The following is a 24555-nucleotide window of genomic DNA, read 5'->3' as shown; positions in this document are numbered from 1 at the left end:
CATCTGCCGGGCCCGTATCTTGCCCAAAACGCGTGGCAAAGCCAAAACCTGTTGGAGGACAGCGTGGCCATCCGGTTAAAGCTCAGTCTGCAATGCCTGAAAAGGTATCCGATGCTAGAAAGAGTGCAGTCTGGCATTTTTTTAAACAACATCCAATTGATCAGCGCAAAGTCATCTGTCAAAAATGTTCAACTACCTTAAGCAGAGGACACAAAAGAGAATAGTGAAACCAAAAACACTCAGTTTGAAAAAATGTTGCAGTAATCCGCAAGTGCTAGTAAAAGATGTAAAAAACAGGGTATTTGGTTGATACGTTTTTTGCAAAAAATGTATACTAAGCTACTCTACCAATCTTCACGGTATACCCTTATCAGAGCAGTCCTAACTAATGTATGCAATCCCTATCTGATGTATTTAAAAACATTGTTCTCTTGGGTCTACAAGACTGGGGAGTTCCACCACTCCTCTTGGGCTATCTGCACAAAAGCTGTTCTACCCTGTATGCACACATGGATTTTTCCTCTCTGAACCCTGTTCACACAGGTTATATACAGATGATCAGGTTTTTAAATACATAAGATAGGGATTGCATACATTAGTTAGGACTGCTCTGATAAGGGTATACCGTGAAGATTGGTAGAGCAGCTTAGTATACATTTTTTGCAAAAAACGTATCAACCAAATACCCTGTTTTTTACATCTTTTACTAGCACTTGCGGATTAGTGCAACATTTTTTCAAACTGAGTGTTTTTGGTTTCACTATTCTCTTTTGTGTCTTCAGGTTTCTTGGTGGTGTGTGAACATGATCATACAGACTTGTTCACTGTGCAAGTAGCCCATGTGTTCCTGTTACCTTAAGCAGAGGACAGAATCTGAAAAGTCTCAATACAAGTTGCATGCATAGACATTTAACCACCATGCATTTGCAAGCCTGGACTAACTACCAAACGTCCCTTAAGGTTGTAGCACCCTCGGCCAATGAAGCTAGTCAGCAACGCAACATCCCTTCCGGCAGTGTAGGGCCACCATTTTCCGCACCACCTGCAGTATCTGTGCAGGTTTCTTTGCCAGGCCAAAGCAGTCAGGGTCAGGGAATCACCAGTTTCGTAGTAGGAAACACTGCATCTAGGGCACCGGTGGCAACAATACCATCTCCCACCGTCTCTCAGTCTGCCATGTCCACCGGCACCCCCGCTAGTTCCACGATCTCCAGCTCTCCAGTCCAGCTCACCCTACATGAGACTATGGTTAGAAAAAGGAAGTACTTAGCCTCGCATCCGCGTACACAGGGTTTGAACGCACACATAGCTGGACTAATCTCGTTAGAGATGATGCCCTACCGGTTAGTTGAAAGCGAAGCTTTCAAAGCCCTGATGGACTACGCTGTACCACGCTACGAGCTACCCAGTCGACACTTTTTTTCCAGAAAAGCCATCCCAGCCCTCCACCAGCATGTTAAAGAGCGCATCGTCCATGCACTCAGGCAATCTGTGAGCACAAAGGTGCACCTGACAACAGATGCATGGACCAGTAGGCATGGCCAGGGACGTTACGTGTCCATCACGGCACACTGGGTAAATGTGGTGGATGCAGGGTCCACAGGGGACAGCAAGTTTGGGACAGTTCTGCCTAGCCCACGGTCTAGGAAACAATTGGCTGTAGCCGTTCGCACCCCCTCCTCCTCCTCTTCGTCCTCCTGCAGAAGCGAGAGCTCGTCCACAGACCGCAGTCGCACAACCACTCCACCCGCAGCTGCCACTGTTGCACACCAGGTCTCCCATTATGGGGCAGCTACTGGCAAACGTCAGCAGGCTGTATTGGCTATGAAGTGTTTGGGCGACAACAGACACACCGCGGAAGTTCTGTCCGAGTTCTTGCAGAAAGAAACGCAGTCGTGGCTGGGCACTGTAGATCTTGAGGCAGGCAAGGTAGTGAGTGATAACGGAAGGAATTTCATGGCTGCCATCTCCCTTTCCCAACTGAAACACATTCCTTGCCTGGCTCACACCTTAAACCTGGTGGTGCAGTGCTTCCTGAAAAGTTATCCGGGGTTATCCGACCTGCTCCTCAAAGTGCGTGGACTTTGCTCACATATCCGCCGTTCGCCCGTACACTCCAGCCGTATGCAGACCTATCAGCGTTCTTTGAACCTTCCCCAGCATCGCCTAATCATAGACGTTGCAACAAGGTGGAACTCAACACTGCACATGCTTCAGAGACTGTGTGAACAGAGGCGGGCTGTTATGTTTTTGTGGGAGGATACACATACACGGGCAGGCAGTAGGATGGCAGACATGGAGTTGTCAGGTGTGCAGTGGTCGAAGATTCAAGACATGTGTCAAGTCCTTCAGTGTTTTGAGGAATGCACACGGCTGGTTAGTGCAGACAACGCCATAATAAGCATGAGCATCCCCCTAATGCGTCTGCTGATGCAAAGTTTGACGCACATAAAGGATCAGGCGTCTGCAGCTGAGGAAGAGGAAAGCCTTGATGACAGTCAGCCATTGTCTGGCCAGGGCAGTGTACAGGACGAGGTAGCGGGCGAAGAGGAGGAGGAGGACGAGGAGGATGATGGGGATGATTATATTTTTAATGAGGAAGCTTTTCCGGGGCCACTGGAAATTGGTGGCGCGGCAAGGCCGGGTTCTGGTTTTTTGAGGGACACAAGTGACGTGGATTTGCCTGAAACTGCCCCTCAACCAAGCACAACCGCAGATTTGAGAACTGGAACTTTGGCCCACATGGCGGATTATGCCTTACGTATCCTCAAAAGGGACACACGCATAACTAAAATGATGAATGATGACGATTACTGGTTGGCCTGCCTCCTTGATCCTCGCTATAAAGGCAAATTGCAAAATATAATGCCACATGAGAACTTGGAACTAATATTAGCAACCAAACAATCAACTCTTGTTGACCGTTTGCTTCTGGCATTCCCTGCACACAGCGCCCGTGATCGTTCTCACACGAGCTGCAGGGGCCAGCAGACCAGAGGAGTTAGAGGGGCAGAAATCAGAAGTTGCGTTGGCCAGAGGGGTTTTCTGACCAGGTTGTGGAGTGATTTTGCTATGACCGCAGACAGGACAGGTACTGCAGCATCAATTCAAAGTGACAGGAGACAACATTTGTCCAGTATGGTTACAAACTATTTTTCATCCCTTATCGATGTTCTCCCTCAACCGTCATTCCTATTTGATTACTGGGCATCAAAATTAGACACCTGGCCAGAATTGGCAGAATATGCATTGCAGGAGCTTGCTTGCCCGGCAGCTAGTGTCCTATCAGAAAGAGTATTCAGTGCTGCAGGTTCAATACTAACAGAAAAAAGGACTCGTCTGGCTACCCAAAATGTAGATGATCTAACCTTCATTAAAATGAACCACAACTGGATTTCGAAATCTTTTGCCCCACCTTGCCCGGCTGACACCTAGCTTTCCTATGAAAAGGTCTTGCCTGTGGACTATTCTGAATGCCTTTTCCAATCTCGTAATTTTCTGCACCTGATTGTCCAGCATACGACATGTTTACACCTCACTAAATGGCCAAACTCCCCACACGGGGCCGTGGTATCGACACTTGGCGACAGCACCCGTGAGAGTGCAGTTTGTCTGAAGAGGTGGGTGAGCCCGCTTTTGGTCGACGGCACTGCCACTGGGTCCCTCCTAGTACAATAAAGTGTCTCTGGCGGTGGTGGTGCGCACCCAACGTCAGACACACCGTTGTAATATGAGGGGCCCTGGGCCTGTACCGCCGGCCACAAGACAGTTTCCCCCCACCCCAGCTCAAACAGTGCTCTACCACTTGCAAAATTATCTCACAGCTCCACCAATGTTTAGTCTATGCGCTGACATCCTTCAATGCATGCCACTGACAATACCATTGTATTGACATTTTTGTTATGTTAGGCCTTCGATGCCTGTCTGTGGTCACTCCTTCCACTAGGCCTCCACTGACCACACCACTGCTGCCCGTGTACCCCTGTAACCAATTTAAAATTGCCTACAGCCATGTGTTATTATTTTAGGCCTTCGATGCCTGTCTGCGGTCACTCCTTCCACTAGGCCTCCACTGACCACACCACTGCTGCCCGTGTACCCCTGTAACCAATTTAAAATTGCCTACAGCCATGTGTTATTATTTTAGGCCTTCGATGCCTGTCTGCGGTGACTCCTTCCACTAGGCCTCCACTGACCACACCACTGCTGCCCGTGTACCCCTGGAACCAATTTAAAATTGCCTACAGCCATGTGTTATTATTTTAGGCCTTCGATGCCTGTCTGCGGTCACTCCTTCCACTAGGCCTCCACTGACCACACCACTGCTGCCCGTGTACCCCTGGAACCAATTTAAAATTGCCTACAGCCATGTCTTATTATTTTAGGCCTTCGATGCCTGTCTGCGGTGACTCCTTCCACTAGGCCTCCACTGACCACACCACTGCTGCCCGTGTACCCCTGGAACCAATTTAAAATTGCCTACAGCCATGTGTTATTATTTCAGGCCTTCGATGCCTGTCTGCGGTGACTCCTTCCACTAGGCCTCCACTGACCACACCACTGCTGCCCGTGTACCCCTGGAACCAATTTAAAATTGCCTACAGCCATGTGTTATTATTTTAGGCCTTCGATGCCTGTCTGCGGTGACTCCTTCCACTAGGCCTCCACTGACCACACCACTGCTGCCCGTGTACCCCTGGAACCAATTTAAAATTGCCTACAGCCATGTGTTATTATTTTAGGCCTTCGATGCCTGTCTGCGGTCACTCCTTCCACTAGGCCTCCACTGACCACACCACTGCTGCCCATGTACCCCTGGAACCAATTTAAAATTGCCTACAGCCATGTGTTATTATTTTAGGCCTTCGATGCCTGTCTGCGGTCACTCCTTCCACTAGGCCTCCACTGACCACACCACTGCTGCCCGTGTACCCCTGGAACCAACATCAGAAAATATAAAAATAAGTATTTTGCTTATAAAAAAGAAAATACTGGAGAGATATCAAATGCAGACATTTTAACATTAAAAACAAACACATACAACAAAAATCTGGTACAGTACTAAAAATGGCCACCAGCTACAATAACTTTCTCCTGCAAGTAGTTAACTGAAAGGTTTTTTCAATTTTAAACACAGATATGGCATCCACCGAGTGTTGTCCTGTCGCGTCTTCTTTATATTATTGCCAAGAAGATGCAAAACAATGAAAATAATAAAATCATTATTTACCAAAAAAATAGAGTAAGTCAAAACCACATTGCAAATAAACATTCATTACAAATAAAGAAGCAGGGCGCGTCCGAGGGTGAGTATATACCTAATAAGAATATAATCACCCTCGGACGCGCCCTGCTTCTTTCCGACAGCCTTCCTTCCTAAGAATCAGCCCTTCCGTGGTGTAGAGAGAGGGTTTGTTACACTCCAAGGTGTTCCCCAGGTTGCCTTTCCTGAGCTTCGATCTTCCGGCTCTCGTTTAGTAGTTGTTGGAAACTACGCTGCATTAGGCCTACAAATTGGGTATGGGGTGTAGAGAGATGGTATGTTCCACTCCAAGGTGTTCCCCAGGTTTCCTCTCCATTGCTTCGATCTTCCGGCTCTCATTTAGTAGTTGTTGGAAACTACGCTGCATTAGGCCTACAAATTGGGTATGGGGTGTAGAGAGATGGTGTGTTCCACTCCAAGGTGTTCCCCAGGTTGCCTTTCCTGAGCTTCGATCTTCCGGCTCTCGTTTAGTAGTTGTTGGAAACTACGCTGCATTAGGCCTACAAATTGGGTATGGGGTGTAGAGAGATGGTATGTTCCACTCCAAGGTGTTCCCCAGGTTTCCTCTCCATTGCTTCGATCTTCCGGCTCTCATTTAGTAGTTGTTGGAAACTACGCTGCATTAGGCCTACAAATTGGGTATGGGGTGTAGAGAGATGGTGTGTTACACTCCAAGGTGTTCCCCAGGTTGCCTTTCCTGAGCTTCGATCTTCCGGCTCTCGTTTAGTAGTTGTTGGAAACTACGCTGCATTAGGCCTACAAATTGGGTATGGGGTGTAGAGAGATGGTGTGTTACACTCCAAGGTGTTCCCCAGGTTTCCTCTCCATTGCTTCGATCTTCCGGCTCTCGTTTAGTAGTTGTTGGAAACTACGCTGCATTAGGCCTACAAATTGGGTATGGGGTGTAGAGAGATGGTGTGTTCCACTGTAGAGAGATGGTGTGTTCCACTCCAAGGTGTTCCCCAGGTTTCCTCGCCAATGCTTCGATCATCATGCTCTCGTTTAGTAGTTGTTGGAAACTACGCTGCATTAGGCCTACAAATTGGGTATGGGGTGTAGAGAGATGGTGTGTTCCACTCCAAGGTGTTCTCCAGGTTGCCTTTCCTGAACTTCTATCTTCAGGCTCTCATTAAATTGTGGTTAAACGGAACAACTGCATTTGGCGTACTAGTTGGTTTGGGGCCTACTATCGGTGTCTGCCGCTCCTTGCTGTTCTCCTGGCTTCCTGTCCTGAAATTCCGTTTTCAGGCGCTCGTTAAGTAGTTGTTAATGTTAGACTGCATTTGGCCTACTAGTTGGGTTGGGGCCTACTATCGGTGTCTGCCACTCCTTGCTGTTCTCCTCCACTGAACAAAGCTGTGCCGCCTGTTTACTACTGTTGCCAATTTTGAACTGCATTTCGACTACTTACTGATTTTTGCCTACTCTCTGTGTCAGCCTCTCATTCCAGTTGTCCTCCACTGCAATGCCCCCTGATTAGTCCTGTGTTACCAATTTTGAACTGCATTTAGCCCACTTTATTCTTTGGGCCTATATCTGTGTTTCCTCCTCATCCTGCCCATTGCCCAGCCAGTGATAGATGAGTCTGCTGGTACATTGACCCATAACGCAACATTTCCCGTGCACGCTACACTGCAAGATTGTGACCCTGCTGAAAGTCAGGTCCCCCTTCCCGCATACCATACCACCTTACACGGGGACAAACAAGAAGGTGCAGATGAAAGTGCAGGTTCCTTCATCAGGTGGGGGGAGGAATACTAGTTGGCGACGTCACTGTCACAGGGCCTCTCATGGTACGCAAAAGTGTTGCTGCCGGTGGGAGGCGCCCCCGCCGTGCAAACACACCGCTGTACTTTGAGGGGCCCTGTGCCAGTGCCAATGCCAACGAGTGGGCCCCCCCTGCTTGCTCAGGTTCACAGCACTTGCAAAGTTGAAATACTTACCTCTCCCTGCTCCACTGCCGTGACATGGTCCAGATTTCCTGGGCCCACTAATTACTTGAACCAGCCCTACTCACCACAACTTTAGCCAAATGACCCCCAATTTCAAATGCCTTCCAATTATTATAAGGTAAATTACGCTTGACAAGCTTCAGTAGCAAGAATGGATGTTTTTGCCAATACAATGGGCTCTGTACATGTTTTCCTGGCCTCTACTCACTGCCGACTATGCTGCCCCATTGACTTGCATTGGGTTTCGTGTTTCGGTCGATCCCGACTTTACGTCATAATCGGCCAATTTCACTCGACCCGACTTTTGAGATAGTCGGGTTTCGCGAAACCCGGCTCGACTCTAAAAAGGTCAAGGTCGCTCAACTCTAGTCATAAGTAACATAGTTAGATAATACAATTAAAGCGAAAATAATAACAACCCTGCTTGTAAGAGCTTACAATCTACAATGAAGTGGTATTGACGCAAAGTACAGGTGACTATGATCAATGATGGTCCAGACATCTTAAGGGAATAGGGGGTTGATAAAGGCTACATGAGCTTGTCCTCTAGCCAATATTTGTAGTGCTTTTTGCTGCGGTGGAGTTTGATGTAGAATTATGTTCAGAGAAATAGTGAATGGGCTTTATAGAAAAGGACTTTGGGAATGCGGTAGGCCACCCCAACCAGATGTGTTTTTAGGGAACGCCTAAAACTATAAGTTGTGGGTAGTCCTAATTTCTTGTGGTAGAGCATTCCAGAGAATTGGTGCAACTCAGGAGAAGTCTTGGAACCGGGAATGAGAGGTATGGATTAGTACGGATTATAGTTGAAAGTCATTTGAGGAACATAGAGAACGAGTTGGCCAATAAACAGAAATTAAGGCAGCGATGTAGGGGGTGCTGCACTGTAGAGAACTTTAATGGGTGATAATAAGCAGTTTAAATTGGATCCTATAATGTATGGGCATCCAGAGCAATGACTGGCACCGAGCGGATGCGTTCAAATACCGATTAGCCGGATAGATGACCCTGGCTGTTGCATTAAGGATAGACTGGAGAGGGGAAAGTTGAATGAGGGTGTGGACAATTAATATAGACTTACAATAGTCAGTGCAGGACTGGATCAGGGCAATGGTGAGTGTTTTTGTTTTTATGGTGGGAAAGGGGCGACAAGAGTGGGCAAGAGATTGTATGTAGGTGGAGAATGAAAGATTTGTGTCAAATATAACACACAGTGAGCCAGCTGCCGAGACATTATTGTGGGTGCCACACATGGAGAGGGAGAGGTCCGCTTTAGGGAGGTTAGTACATGGCGGGAGCAGAAGTTCAGTTTTTGAAAGGTTGAGTTTCAGATAGATAGTGGACTTGATGTTAGAAACTGCAGACAGTCTCTGGTGTTCTGTAATACATAGGAGGGTAAGGTCAGGAGATGGGGTATAGTTGTGTGACATCAGCATAGAGGTGGTACTGAAATCGAAATTTGCTGATGGTCTGTCCATTTGGGGCCATGTAGAGAGAGAAAAGTGCCAAGGACTGAGCCCTAAGGGACCCCAATAGTGAGAGGAAGAGGAGAAATGAAGCCAGCGATTTATGCACTGAAGGAGTGGTCAGAAAGCGGCCCTGCGCTTAGTAACCCAATATTTACCCTGGTTACACGGGGACTCATAGCTGGATCGGCGTCACACACACATAAATTGTTATGTGTGACGGTACCTTAAGAGTTTAACATTACCATACTAGTCTGGCAACTAAGCACCTTGCTGTCTATGGACTTTGTACACAGAGAGCCTGGTGTGGGCGGGGTTAGCTTTCTCAGCTCTGCTTCATTCTAAATCTAAAAGCTCTGATTATATCAGAGCTTGTGTAAACGAAGTGATACATCGATGGATTCAGCTACTCTTTGTCTACATCATGCTGTTCTCAGGCGAGGTAGGTCCCTTTAAGTCCCCAATTCATCATGACCAGTGTTTTCCATGACAATCTTGATTAGTGGCTGAGGTGGTGTGCAAGGCCCCTTTAAAGAATCAGGCAGTGTGAAAACTGATGTGCACCTCACCACAGATTATAATCCAGTCAAGGACTGGAGTAAGATTTGTGTCGTGAGATACCACACTGCCCGTCATGAGTTTTATGAGTTTGAAGTTGCCATGCCCAACTTCTCCTCGGCTCTGATCACTTTGTCAGAGATGGCTAAAAATGTTGTGGAAATGGCAAAACCTGTAAAATTTTTGTTCAGCGTCACATTGCGCAAATAATTTGTGACTTTTCAAAAGTTTTTTTTATAACCATTTCTTACATGAAAGCTTTTCATAATCAGGGCCTAAGTACTTACAAATTTGCTCCATATATAAGACACTCAAGGCCTGTGCAGCAACACATGAAGGCAAAGGCTCAGATCATTTTGTTTGTTATTGATAACTATTAGAGACATGTGGCTCTACCAAAATTTGGGTTTGCCAGATTGTTAGATTTTTCGAGGAAATTAAATTCACTGCAAAATTTTATTTTCATGAATTGAATGTCTTTAATTATGCTCTGGAGTCACTCCAAACCCACAGCATAATAAATGTAATATATAAATACTAAAGAAGATATGTATACTCACTTTAATGCTCACCTCACTTTTTGTTTTTAATCTTTTAAAAAGATCCACTTATTTGATCAGTCCACGTTGAAGCAAATTACAAAAAATCCACAGTTTGGCAGATGTGGATTTTTGCTAAAATTTAGTAGAAATTAACTCTGATGATACATACATCCCAATTATAGGAAATCTGTCAGCAGGTTTTTGCTATGTAATCTGAGAGCAGCATGACAAAATAACAGAGACTCTTGAGTCCAGTGATGTGCCACTTACTAGGTTGTGATTTGCCATTTCAATGAAGTCTGTGTTTTATCAGCAGGAGATGAGCAGCTTTGTGTATAATGTAAATATGTGATAATCAGTGGTGTGTGCAGGGTAACACAGCTCAACATTGTGTACTGTGCTAGAACTGCAGCAGTGAAAACTGTGATTCTATCACAACTTCGGTGCCAATTAAACTAGAAGATAGTGTGAGGGAGAGCCAGTGCCGTAGTCGTGGCTGAGACTAACTGCTTACATGCGCCCTGGCCTCCCACCACATGCAAACAATGTCCCCTGTTTTGCGTACCTTCAGCCACATCATCTGCACGGTCAGGGTCTCATATGATCGGTTGGGGCCTTCTGCTGGTGGTGTTGCACAAATTGAAACAGAGTTCACGTTCAACTTTAAACAAATAACGTTACTTTGTTCTCTTTGCAGCATATCCTTATTATATACAATGTCAGCATAGTGTTCCAAACACTCCTCATTCTCCACTTTCCCTGCACTTCTTCCTATGGCCTTCAGTATGTGCCCAGGTCCTACCACCTCTTGTGGTAATGCAGCGTCCTCCCTGGTTAGATTTGCGGCACCTAGGAGTTCCTTCATCTGTTTCGCCTGGATCTGAGGGCATAAGTCCATGCGGTGAGCTGCCACATGCTAAGCCACCTGCGCCACCATACTGCCTGGACCTTCACTGTAGCCTCTGCTCCACCACTGCTGTCACGCTGCTGCTAGGCTGTACTTCTGACCCACTGGGCCCTGGATGGCTGGGTTCCTTGCCTTAATACATTGCGGGGCCCACTGTGCTTCCCAGGGCCTAGGGCCCTCCGGGACTGTCTGGGCTCTCTGGCCCCTACTGAGCTGTTTCAGCTCCCTGGCTTTTCTGACTAAAAAGCCAGAAATTCTCCTATCTTATCCACAGCTGGCACCTCCTACGTTAACTATTTACTATATTAAGCTTCTATCCCTATCCTTCTATTATTTAATCCTAAAGTGCTCCATCTAGTGTCCTAATTAAGGTACTCAAGACAATATATAAATATATGTACATAGCAGCACTAGATACAGCATCTTAAATACAACAATATGCAAACAGTTAACCGGGACGTGTTTGGGGCACAGGATCGTTTTTATGACCCACTTACAATACATCACTGGAATCAGCATCTCGGTCCCTATCTCATTCTGCTGTCAGATTCCATAGCAAAACCTGGTGACAGATTCCCTTTATTTATATGTTTCCCTATTCTGTTACCTTTCTAATGTTTTAAAAAAACAATGAAATGGTGCATGTACTCAATGCTGGCTTAAAGGTTGTATTTCAGTGTTGGCTGTGATTTGTTGACTTGTCTTTGCTCCAGCAGATTTTTAAAGTCTGATCTATTTCTGGATCCTTGAGACAAGTTTCAACATTACTGATATTGGTTAATGAATGGCAACACTGCAATCATCGTCTTGTCTGCTTCTATATTTTTTGTTCTTCCAAAGAGCACAACATTTTTTTTTTATATAAATGAGGATATGCTGACAGGCATTAAATTTTCTTATTATTTTTAGACACGAATCAGGACTTCTTTACATTGTCAGATGGGAACACTGAATATATATTGCAAGGCTTCTGTTCAAACACTTATTCATACCAGAAAATGTAATATAAATTCATTTTTTTCAAAATTGGTTCTTGTCCAGATGTGTCATTTATATATTGTTTTTACATAGCATGAATGTGACTTTTCAAAATCAGTCACAAAAGTCCAGGCTTGCTGGATTGGAACAAAATATAATTATATAAGAAATAATGGTTTGTAAGCTTGCGAGCAGGGCCCTCACTCCTCCTGGTATCTGTTTTGAACTGTATTTCTGTTATGCTGTAATGTCTATTGTCTGTACAAGTCCCCTCTATAATTTGTAAAGCACTGCGGAATATGTTGGCGCTATATAAATAAAATTATTATTATTATTATTATTATAATGGTGTTCAGACTAAGTCACTTAAATTTAAGTGGCATTCATTTTTTTTAGAGGGATGGGATACTGTATTTCTAGGATATGCCATGACTTTGATCAGTTTGGCTCAGACCTCCGGATTTATCCTGCACAAAGTCCAGCAAGCAATACACATTATGGGCCTGATATTATTTTTGTGGTTTTTTTTTTGTTTAATTTTTGGCATTTTTGCCTATTTTTCATGTATGCCGTTTAATTTGCACTTTGTCTATTTTGTGTTTTCCTTTTTTGTTTTATTTTTTTGAAATTTATATGTTCGCCAACACATCATAAAGTTTGGAATTTGCAGGTATTTTTTCAGCCGATTCATGAAATGCAACTTTTTGCAAAATTGCTGCATATTTGCACATATGTTTCTTGTTGCTCACATGGCATGATTTTATGTATATGTGCCTTTTTTATTTTTTATTCTAATTATTGTATTTTTAGAAAACATGCTAAATTTTGCCGTAAAAAGGCAAGACAAAATATTAAAGAATATTTTTGATTTTGCAAAAACTTCATGAACCAAATTTGCCATTTTCAAGAATTTGTGACAAACAAAACTCAACGAATACACAAAGAGAAAAAATAAAAATGACTTAACAATAAATTCAAATGATGAATCTGACTCTCGGTCCAGAATCATAAACTTTAGCATATGACAATACACATAAACTAAAATATTAATTCTGTATAGATTTGTGACATGACCTCTGATCCTTCTTGTTACTCTTGGCTCCTCTATTCTACGGGGATTTAACTTAAAAACAGTATAAACCTCCTGCTGTCTGTCTCTGCATCTCTTCTCCCGACATAAGCCTACTCCAACTTATACCTGTAGGATCCAAGATTAAAACTAGATTATACCATATTTGTCTACAGGAAGAATCCCTGTATCACAAAGTTCTCCCTTCCTATTATCTTCACCATCTGTTTTTTTTTATAGCTTAGTATTAAACCAATGTAGAAAATCAGAGCTGACTTTTTACAGCAGATCTGAGCATTGTTTTACTTACATACAAATTCATGAGTTGGGACACATGCCTGGCTTTTATCTATATTTTGTGTATTACACAATATACATCATACTATATTAAAAATTCTCATAGTAATGCATACAATAGTAAATGTGGAGAAGGGCAAAGATATTGGAGAATAGACAAAGATTTGAGTATATACCAGCCTAAAAAAGTATTATGGCTGATTCAATAGCTGCAGGTAAGAGCTTATCCGAGTAGCTATACCAAATAGCTGCGTTGGTAACCCTGATACCTGGAGCGTTCACGATAATCAGCTTTTCAGCACCACAGCTGCATGTGTCACAGCTGTGTGACAGTTATCACACGTGTGAAGAGCAGAACAAAAATGATTACCTCAATGAACAAAAAAAAAAAAAAAAAGAATTTGTGATAAATATTGACCTGTCCATTCAAGGACATTTTAGCTATAGTATGAAATCCTGTTTTTCTTGTCTGTGGAATTGCCTTTGTACTGTTTGTTGTGAAACTGCCGCCCACGAAACTGTTTTCTTTTCTTTTCTTTCTTTCCTGTTTTGTCTCTTTGTTTAAACATGCAAAACTTGTATAACCACTAAACCTACTGAAACAGCTATATAAAGAAGGGATAGCACATTGAAGGCAGGCGTGCTTCAGAGACTTCCCAGTGATACACTATACAAGACGTGTCTTGTGTATTATTTCTGGTGATTCACCACTTCCAAAGGCTGCTCCGACTGAGTGTGATCCCGACATTTCCTGGCGCCTGAACAGGGACCCGAGGTCTGTGTATTCCTTCAAGAACACCGGCAGAATACGAACGAAAAGAGAATCTGGGATAATGGACGGCAGATTAACAAAAACCTGGCCAGGTAAGAGACACTGTTAGATCTCTTATATCTGCCCTGCACTGTCCGTAAGATTTTCTGTGTCGTGTTCTTTAGCGGGTAGTTCTAGTAGAGGAGGATACCTATAGCTCGGGTTCTTGAACTATTTAGGAATTGATCACCTCACGGAGTACGGCATTGAATGAGAATGAATGTGAATAGAAGGTGTGTGGAAGTTGGGAATAGCCCTATAAGCCGCCCAGGGGGTTGAAACAGAAGAAGTGACTGTCCCACTGGGCAACGTGGTTGCGTCCTTTCGGGGAGACCTCCGCGCCTATGTTCAATCTCTGATCCTGTCTTTGACAAAAACCTGGTGACGGATAAGTGTATGATAGTATGAGCCCAGGACAGATAAATTAGCCTGGGACAAGAATACGTTGTATGTGATAGTATAAGCCCAGGACAGATAAATTAGCCTGGGACAAGATACGTTGTATGTTCTTTTTCTGTCTGGTTGCATTTGTGTTGTTTGCTATAGGTGTAGAAATCAGGATTTTCTTACATCAACACAGTTTAAACATCCTAGCTCCTTAGGAAGAAGGTAACGAGGTATTCTCATACCCAAACGCCACCTAGGGCAAGAAAAAGACATCCTAGCTCCTTAGGAAGAAGGTAACGAGGTATTCTCATACCCAAACGCCACCTAGGGCAAGAAAGCTCAGGATAAGAAAATGGGGAATAAGCAAACAAAGTCGGAACCAGAAGAATTAGATATCTATACTATCATGAAGGAGAGAAGTGGTGAAGATGCCACTAAGGGGCTGAAAAAGATTTTTAGTAAGTTGGGAAGGAATTCAGGAAAGGAAAAAAGGCATAATCAGAGACAAGAAATGGATAGATCAGATCCAAGCATTGATTGATGTCTCTAGGGTAGCAGAAAATTAGGGATGGACATATAATCAACAGAGTAAAAAGTGGTGTATTAGACCCACAGGCTGTGGAGAAAAACAAAATGTGGAATCTAAAAATACCCCACCCCCATACCTTAACCCACATGCCCCATCTTTTCTCCAAACACCACCTCAAAGTTTAGCCGGACCAGAAGGATGGGTATGTCCGCACTGTGGACAACAAAATCCAGACTGGAGAAATGATTGCCTAGCCTGTGGTACACCTAGACATGGCGCTGTACTTGCCCCTGTTAGGGTAGTACCAAGACCCTTTAGGGAACCTGGTGCTGACGGAGTAATGGGAACTAGATATCACCAAACTCGACAATATTTCCCTTGGTCCCCCGCTGAAGGCATGTCTCTCTTGCATAACGCACCAGATCACACCCAGTGTCCAGTTAGATTTGCACAATATATACAGCAAATTATGCAGACTCACGCTGGAGTTTGGGCAGATGGAGAAGGATTATGTAGAATGAAAATGACTCCTGGACTCTTCCAGGAGCTATTAGCGAATCTACAGGTACATAGGCCCCAAGCAGGAGATGGTGCCTTACAAACGATAGAATCAGGTACACAATTTGTAGATCACTTAATGGTTTTCATGAGGGAGAGACAGAGGCAGAGAGGAACAACGGGAGTGGTGGCTCAGAAATCTGGACAATCAGTAGACGAATATTATCTAAGTGTAGAAAATAATTTCAGAGATGAAGGCATGGATCTAACCGCTCCAGGAATGATGAGGTTAGTTACAAAAACCTTTATAGATGGATTGTCTCCAAAAGTGAAGGAAAAGCTTAAGGCCGCAACCCCTGATTGGAGAACCTTGGAAGACCCACACCTGGCTAGACAGAAAGCTGTAGGGATAGAAATGGACTTAAGAGAAAATTCTAAGCCAGTAAGAATTGCACAGGCTAATACTGGCTCTGCTAATCAAAAGTTTACTTGTCATTACTGTAAGAAGCCAGGACATTTCCAAAGGGAATGTAGGAAGAGAAAAACAGATATAGATTCAGGAACCTTTGTACCCAAAAATAGGATAAATAACCCAGTGCCTGATCAAACAGACAGCTCAGAATGACTGAAAGTTATGCAGGTCTCTCTTCCTTCTAGAAGACCAATAATACAAGTTGAAGTTGAGGGTAAAAATGTACCTTTTCTGATAGATACGGGAGCAACATCCTCCATTTTAAATCAGGACTTTTTACCATATCCTGACAATATATCCTCAAAGGTTACATATACAGAAGGGTATGATGGTAAAATTCAGGCGTTGCCCTTTACAAAACCTTTAAATGTGAGCTTTGGCCCTAAAACTTTTGTATCCAAATTTTTATTTGCTAAAGGTGCACCTACCTGCTTGTTGGGTACTGATGTCTTAAGTAAAATGCATGCAAACATCCATTTTAGAGAAGATGGCACAGTTATGCTGACCATCCCTGAAGATGCAGAAACTCTGGAACCATATGTTAGAATACAGGCAATGGAGGATTTTCCCGAAATTTACACTCAACAAGCAAAAATTGACTTGTCTCGGGTTCCTGACAGCCTATGGGCAAAAGGAGACACTGATGTAGGATTTTTATCAGTAGCTCCTATACTGTTAGAAACTGCCCCGGGAACCATATTACCTCAGCTTAGGCAATACCCCATCAGCGCCCAGCAAGAACAGGCGATTTCTCAACAAATTCAGGATTATGTGTTACAAGGTGTTTTGGTAGAAATCAGGTCACCCGCCAATACACCCTTATATCCTGTTAAAAAGAAAGTGTCCTCCAAAGAAACTATGGTGAAATATCGCATGGTGCACGACTTACGGGAAATCAATAAGGTTTTGGCACCGGTCACCCCTGTGGTACCGAATCCTCATACCTTACTGTCTCAAATTCCCAGCACTGCTGCATATTTTACGGTAATTGACTTATCAAACGCATTTTTTTCTGTGCCACTACATAAGAACTGTTGGCATTTGTTTGCCTTTACATTCAAGGGTAAACAATTAGCATGGACAAGATTGCCACAAGGTATGGTACACTCACCAACTTTGTACTCTGAAGCAATGCAGACCGTGCTAAAAAATTTCATCCCAGAACCAGGAGTAGTCATTCTACAGTATGTAGATGACTTACTTATTTGTTGCCCTGATGAGCAGACGGCAGTTACCTCAACTGTTAATTTCTTAATTTTCCCAGCGCAAGAAGGCTGTAAAGTAAATAGACAGAAACTCCAGGCTTGTCAACAAACAGTCGTGTTTTTAGGTCACTGCATATCACAGGGCATCAGACACCTCACACCTCAACGTACGGAAGCCATACGTAACATGCTTGAACCCAGGAATCACAAACAGCTGCGTGCTTTCCTAGGTATTGTTTCACACTGTAGACAGTGGATCATACATGCAAGTTAACTCATGCAGCCTTTATATGACTGTATTGCCAACACACCATATTCACTCAGTGAAGAGGCTAAACAGTCATTTTCCTCTTTGAAAACAGCACTGGTATCAGCTCCGGCTTTGGGACTCCCAGACTACACTAAACCTTTTCAATTGATGGCAGCTGAGATATCCTCACATGCTACAGGGGTGCTCACACAAAAACATGGAAACAAACAGAGACCTGTGGCATACATATCAGCTCATCTGGACCCTGTAGCTAGAGCCGCACCTTCTTGTGTAAGAGTAGTAGCCGCAATTTCACTGTTATTAGATAAAGCTTCTGAGATTGTTCTTGATCACCCACTTCTAGTTCAGACCACTCATGATGTACATGGCATTCTTAACCAGGTCCAACCTAAACATATTTCAATGGCCAGACACCTCCGTCTCCAATGTTCCCTACTACTGCCGCCCAACATTTCCTTTGCCAGGATTCAGACTCTTTTAATCTCGCGTCTTTACTCCCTTTAGAGTCTGAGGGGGGTACCATACCTGAGGAAACTGCACTCTCCAACTCCTTTGAAACTGCACTCTCCAACTCCTTTGACCCATCAAAGTCAATGCATGATTGTGTACAATTAATGGAACAAGAGACTCAGGGCTTATGTAATGTACGTGACAAGCCACTCTGTAATGCTACATTTGAACTTTTCATAGATGGCAGTAGATATGCAGATATGAATGGACAATTTCATACAGGTTATGCGGTAGTAACTCAGCATGAAGTGCTGAAAGCAGAACCTCTCCCTGCTAATCAGTCTGCACAAGAAGCAGAACTTACGGCATTAGTTGAAGCTCTAAAAATAGCCAAAGATCAGACAGCAAACATATACACTGATTCTAGATATGCACATGGCATTATTTTCGATTTTGGCGTAATATGGAGAGCCAGAGGTTATATGACTGCTTCAGGCCAACCTGTTAAACATGCCTCCCTCATTAGACAGATTCTGGAGGCAGCACAAGAAACTAAAGAAATAGCGGTGATAAAGGTAGCTGCACATGTGAGACTCGACACCGAGGAAGCCAGGGGTAACGATAAAGCCGATAAGGCAGCAAAACAGGCAGCACGTAAACCCTTACATCATGCCCACACACTAGATAGCTCTGAAGATGATGAGGAAAGATTGAAGGAAGCTCAGAAACAGGTAGACGACGAAGAACGAGGGCAGTGGCAGAAAAAAGGGGCAGAAGATCAGCAAGGATTATGGAAAAAAGGAACTTTGTTGTGTTTACCCAGAGCCTGGTACCCCGCAGTGGCAAGTGACCTCCACCTACCCACGCATGTGTCGGCAAATGGTATGACGCTCAAGGTAAAAGAAAGGTGGTTGGCTCCAGGCTTTGGTAATTTTGCTCGGAACATGTGTGCTGCATGCGCTATATGCCTGGCACACAATCCAGGTCAGGCCATTAAAACCCCAACCAAGCATCATGTAAGACCACTGTATCCCTTTCAAAGACTCCAGATCGACTACATCCAACTTCCTAGGTACAATGGATACGAATATGTGCTTGTGTGTGTGGACATGTTCTCAGGGTGGCCAGAGGCTTATCCAGTTCGTAAAGCCTCAGCAAAAACTACTGCCATTAAAATAGCACATGAACTGATACCCCGTTACGGCATGCCTGAGGTGATCGAGTCAGATAGGGGTACCCATTTTACTGGGGAAATATTCCAGAATGTTATGAAAATGTTGGGAGTAGAAAACCAGTTTCTCACTCCATATCATCCACAGAGTTCAGGTAAAGTGGAAAGATTAAATGGGACAATAAAATTAAAAATCCAGAAGGCCATGGCAGAAACAGGAATGCCTTGGACCGAGTGTCTACCACTTGCCCTGTATTCCATCCGAAACACCCCAAGGGGGAAGGCTAAGCTGTCACCACATGAGATTCTTTTTGGTAGAGCAGCAAATTTGGGTTGTTATTTTCCACAACAACTGATGTTGAATACTGAGACTTTAACTGCTTATGTACAACAATTACAAAAACGTTTAACTAAAGTGCATTCGCAAGTTTTTGCTTCCCTTCCAGATCCAGAAAATCTCGAAGGAGGCCACAAGTTGGAACCTGGTGATCAAGTCTACGTGAAAAGACACACCAGAAAGACTCTGGAACCGAGATTTGACGGACCTTTCCAAGTCCTGTTAACAACTCCAACAGCAGTCAAGCTTGAAGGAAAGGCATCATGGATACATGCAAGCCATTGCAAAAAAGCAGTATAAGACTCATGATATTGATGTTAATAATGTTAACCTCAACGGAGGCATGGGAAAGACTGAATTCTCTAGCCCCTTGGGACAAAAACCCTCTTGGTGTATGCTTCAGAATGTATCTAGTTTTGTGGATTTGGCTCACAGATTGGTATTGCAGCACTCAGCTTTGTGGGATCTGCCTGAGGGTACATTTTGGATATGCGGAGAAGGAGCATATAAATGGCTTCCCGTAGGTATAAAGGGTACTTGTACATTAGGACGCCTAACCCCGGCTACTTTCATAATTTCAAATAAACAAGTGAATATGCAAGCCGTGCCCAAGCACACACTGTATAAAAGAGCTGCAGATAACTCACCACGTCCCTCGGGGAGGCCGCATATAGTACAAATGGGAATTCCCAACAAAATTGCTAGTATCATTTTTATTTATTCTATGTTAACACAAATGTGGGATAAATTAGTTAGAGCCACGGATTATCTAGATGATCAGATTTGGGATATATTGGACATATTAAATACTAGTATAGCTGTACAGAATCAGCTTATAATAGTCACTAACCAACATACCCTGGTATTGGATTACCTAACTGCCTCACAAGGGGGTATGTGTCAAATCATCGGACCCACCTGCTGTCATTATATAGACCCGAATAGTACTATGAGTATGAGATTTAAATTAAAAGACGTACAACGACTCAGGGATCAGTATGACAAAGACAATGACCAAAATAAGGATAGCTGGTGGTCAGATACCTTTTCTTTTCTTAACCCGGCCAATTGGTTCAGAGGGATCGGTGGGTGGGTTACCGGGATTATGCAAAGCCTAATACATACAGTTATGGTTATTGTAATTATATATGTATTATTCAAGGTTGTACTCAAGGGTATCTCGGTATGCACAAATAAATTTTGTGTAATGGATGCGAGAATATAAAGTTTTTTTTTTGTAATATCACAAAAAGAATGACTAAAATGATCGACAACGTTTTGAATGGAATATGTCAAAGGGGGGATTGTGAAGAGCAGAACAAAAATGATTACCTCAATGAACAAAAAAAAAAAAAAAAAGAATTTGTGATAAATATTGACCTGTCCATTCAAGGACATTTTAGCTATAGTATGAAATCCTGTTTTTCTTGTCTGTGGAATTGCCTTTGTACTGTTTGTTGTGAAACTGCCGCCCACGAAACTGTTTTCTTTTCTTTTCTTTCTTTCCTGTTTTGTCTCTTTGTTTAAACATGCAAAACTTGTATAACCACTAAACCTACTGAAACAGCTATATAAAGAAGGGATAGCACATTGAAGGCAGGCGTGCTTCAGAGACTTCCCAGTGATACACTATACAAGACGTGTCTTGTGTATTATTTCTGGTGATTCACCACTTCCAAAGGCTGCTCCGACTGAGTGTGATCCCGACACATGCATGGGAGAGCCTGTTTGTTGGGTTCTCGACATGCATGTGTTGTGACGGTCATACAGCGGCTACACATGCAGCTGTGGCGCCGGACACCTGATTATCGGGAGCGCTCCAGTTATCTGGGTTACCAACGCAGCTACTCAGTAAGCGCTATAGCTATTTGGATAAACACTTATCCGAAGCTATTCGATCAACCGTAATAAGTATTCATGGAGTTATAGGTAATCAGAGTATGAGACTGCCCAGGATTCATGCTTGTTAATTGTACTTTTTAACCATGGTTAATTCAGATATTTTTTTAACCTTTTATATATTTGAAGCCGTAATTCAAAACTGCACATTGTTTTTTCTCTTCATAGATTCCAGTGTTGATAAATTTAAGTCAGGATGCAGATGTTGATCTTCCAATTCAGCCACTTATTTTTGCCCTTGCCATTGGAGCTTGTTTTGGAGGTAAGATTAGAACATACATTTTAACATTCCTATAACAGGTATTTTGGCTATATGATTCCCGACTTCCTGATTTATTACTTAATGTTTCATTATCACGCAAGTTATGAGCTGAAATAATACTGCCAAGAATTAATCTCTCCATGGTTCAGATTTTCTTATACAGATTTCATAAAATGTACAGTTGAATCATTGTGTGAATTATTCTTAGTGATGGGCGAACCTCCCCAATGTTTGGGATCGGCGGGTTCGCCCGAGTTTTCCTGTAAAGTTCGAGCTCAGGGCCGGAGATGATGCAAACTTGCATCTGAACCCTGAACTTGGACTTTACAGATATGGGATGGGGTGGGGGAGCTGTAAAAGAAATCCTAAAATTAATCATAAACATTATAATTATACTTACCTGTCCAGCATCGTGTCCTTCTGTCCCGCTGTCTCCCGGCCACATCTGCTTTCGGGGCTGCTCACTACCTTCTGACAGTATTCACTGCACTCGGCAGTCTTCGGCTTTTTCCGGCAGTGTTCGTGCTGTGAAGGCCCCAGAAGCAGATGCGTCCGGGAGACAGCGGGACGGGAGAACGTGTTGTTGAACAGGTAAGTATAATATTAATAATGTTTATTATTAATTTTATGTTTTCTTTTACAGCTGCCCTGGACCCGAAATGTAACACAGGTTTCAAATGGAAACCCCTGTTCGGGACCTTGTGACCGAACACTATGTGATAAGTACGGTCCCGAACTTTACAGTTTGGGTTCGCCCATCCTGTTTATTATGAAAACTAACAAAACATTAAAATGGTTATCCAATTCATTGAAATTCTGTAAAGGAAGAAAACAGTTGCCAATATTAAAAAATAAAATAATCACTAGTCATTTAAACTCCCCTTGCCTCCAGTGATTAGGTGCTTATCAGGGATGAACGAACGTAATCGGTGTTACTCTGATATCACTGAAGTATCTGGGTCCTCTGATGTGTTTAGCACTCAATGAGCATTGCCTGGTGCTCAAATTTGAAGCAAGAATCCCTGTCCTGCATGTTTGGTGTGTGTTACACAGCCAGTAAGCATGTGTGGATTGCCTTCCAGCCGGCAGAGGTTATAAAAGGACTGGCACCACTGTGCTCTGCTCACTAATGCCATTGCACAGCTTAGGGCTAATTGGGGGGAGAGAACAATTATCCAGGCCTGTTTGTGCTCAGTTTAGCTAATCCGAGTCCTCTAGTGTTGATAGTGGTGCTGATGCTGAGGAGTCGCTGCTCAATCTCATGGACGTTTGGGTCAACAGATTGAACCAGTGGCAAGAATATAACAATACATAGGTAGCAGAGCAGGTGTTCAGTGTGGCTGATGGCTTTGCTACAACCAAACCAACCAGATTATCCTCCACAAGTGTGGAAAACCTAACATTTACTAAAATAGTTTAGTGCTAGTTTTTGTGTCTTATTACTGATGCCAATAATTCAATTGGCCATAACATCTGTCTGCCTGTCTAATGTCAGCTGATGGCCAACAGTCAGCTGGGCATCCACACTCTGTCCATCATATCTCTTGGATTACTACTGTTTTACAGTACTAGACTGTATGTCTGCTGCTGGCCTTACACTGCTACAGTCTCTTTACCTGCTCCATCCAAATTCACCACTGTGCAGCTTTTTCCACAGCACATGCAGACACATGTCAGCAACACATCTCCTGGCTAACCATTGCGTTTCACAGTGCTAGATTGTACTGTTACTGGCCCTACATGGTCACACATCTCCGAGTCTTAGGGTATGTGCACACGATGAGGAAAACGCTGCGGATCAGCAGCAGTTTCCCATGAGTTTACATTACAATGTAAACCTATGGGAAACAAAAAACGCTGTGCACATGCTGCGGAAAAAAACGCACGGAAACACAGCAGTTTACATTCCGCAGCATGTCACTTCTTTCTGTGGATTCCGCAGCAGTTTTACATCTGCTCCTATAAAAAAAACGCAGTTGTAAAACCGCAGTGAAATCCGCAGAAAAACCGGGGTAAATCCGCAATAAATCTTCAGCAAAAATGCAGTGTTTTTGCCCTGCCGATTTATCAAATCCACTGCGGAAAAATCCGCAGTGGACCATTATACGTGTGCACATAGCCTTAATTCTCTACCATCTGGCTTCCCGTTCCCCACTGCCACTAATATTTCTGATTCAAAACCGCAAACCGCTTTTGTCATCCTAAATAGAGATCATTTTTTGAAATCAATATGTTACTCTATAGCACATCAAATATCTTTTGGTTGAAATGTTGCTTCACCAAATTTTTCTATCTGCTCATCTCTACCTTTTTTAGGCCATTTTCCTTACTAGTTGTAACTAGTCACTGTCAGTGGAAAGCTGACAGCATTTAAAATGGTTTCCACAAAAAGCCTTGGCACCAGTTACATTGTTTAGCATGTTCCAGGGGAAACTTGTTCTTCACCGTTTAATCTCTATACAAGAATCTGGACATGTGCAGAGTAACTTGGGTTGAGACCACAGAGCAGCTGTTGGCTTAACAAAGCAGACTGGCAGAGGATAGTCAGAAAACTGGGTCAGTTGAAAAAAAAACATAAGGTGAAGTCAATGATGAGTTATCACTAGTGATGAGTGAGCATTCTCGCCACTACTCGGTACTCGCCCAAGTATCATGGTACTCGGTGTACTCTGCGAGCACAGAGCATTTCCGGGATTATTCGGCTGGAGCTCGAGTCTTCGCCTTTAAATTTTGGCACTTTTTAGAGTGGCAGTGAACATTCAGGGATTGTCTGCCATGCACTGTAATATTGCAGCCATCTTTGTTGTGGTATTACAATGATTAGCTGCCCGCACAGCGTCATCAGGTCTATAAGAGACCTGGCGTTGCCCTGCTCGGCGCATTCTGCTCCGGACTCAGCTAGTGTAGGGAGAGCTGCTGCTGAGATAAGGCCAGATTCATATTTTTATTAGTTAGTGTGGGTCTACTATTGTTCAATTTACAAATCCTGATAAACCAACAGTCCTTTTTAGGGCTAATTCAGGGTATATAGATTGCAGTGCTAGGTAGGCAGGGGTGTCTATGTGCGCATATCTACATCAGTGCAAGGCATGCATGCACTGTATGTAAGAACATAGATCTCACTGCATACATCAAAAGGCTCCATTACTGTCTGCTGCTGCATATTTTATATATACCTAGCTGCACGTATCCGTGGCTAGGATTTTTTTTTTGCACCTTATACCTGCTAAT

The 24555-nt window shown here is 43.4% G+C and overlaps 1 protein-coding gene across 3 annotated transcripts in view; it reads left to right on the top strand.

Moving 5' to 3' along the window:
• OCA2 (OCA2 melanosomal transmembrane protein) overlaps positions 1–24555 on the top strand; it is an 809946-nt gene that overhangs the window by 695927 nt on the left and 89464 nt on the right. For 2 of the 3 annotated variants that reach the window (XM_069757832.1, XM_069757833.1), the window contains one exon: positions 21231–21324. In XM_069757832.1, coding sequence (XP_069613933.1) covers positions 21231–21324 — 94 coding nt within the window. The other variant, XM_069757834.1, reaches the window with a different exon arrangement.

Source organism: Ranitomeya imitator, chromosome 3, assembly GCF_032444005.1.
Source record: "Ranitomeya imitator isolate aRanImi1 chromosome 3, aRanImi1.pri, whole genome shotgun sequence".
NCBI classification, from domain to species: Eukaryota; Metazoa; Chordata; class Amphibia; order Anura; family Dendrobatidae; genus Ranitomeya; species Ranitomeya imitator.
This window is presented reverse-complemented; position numbering and strand designations above follow the sequence as displayed.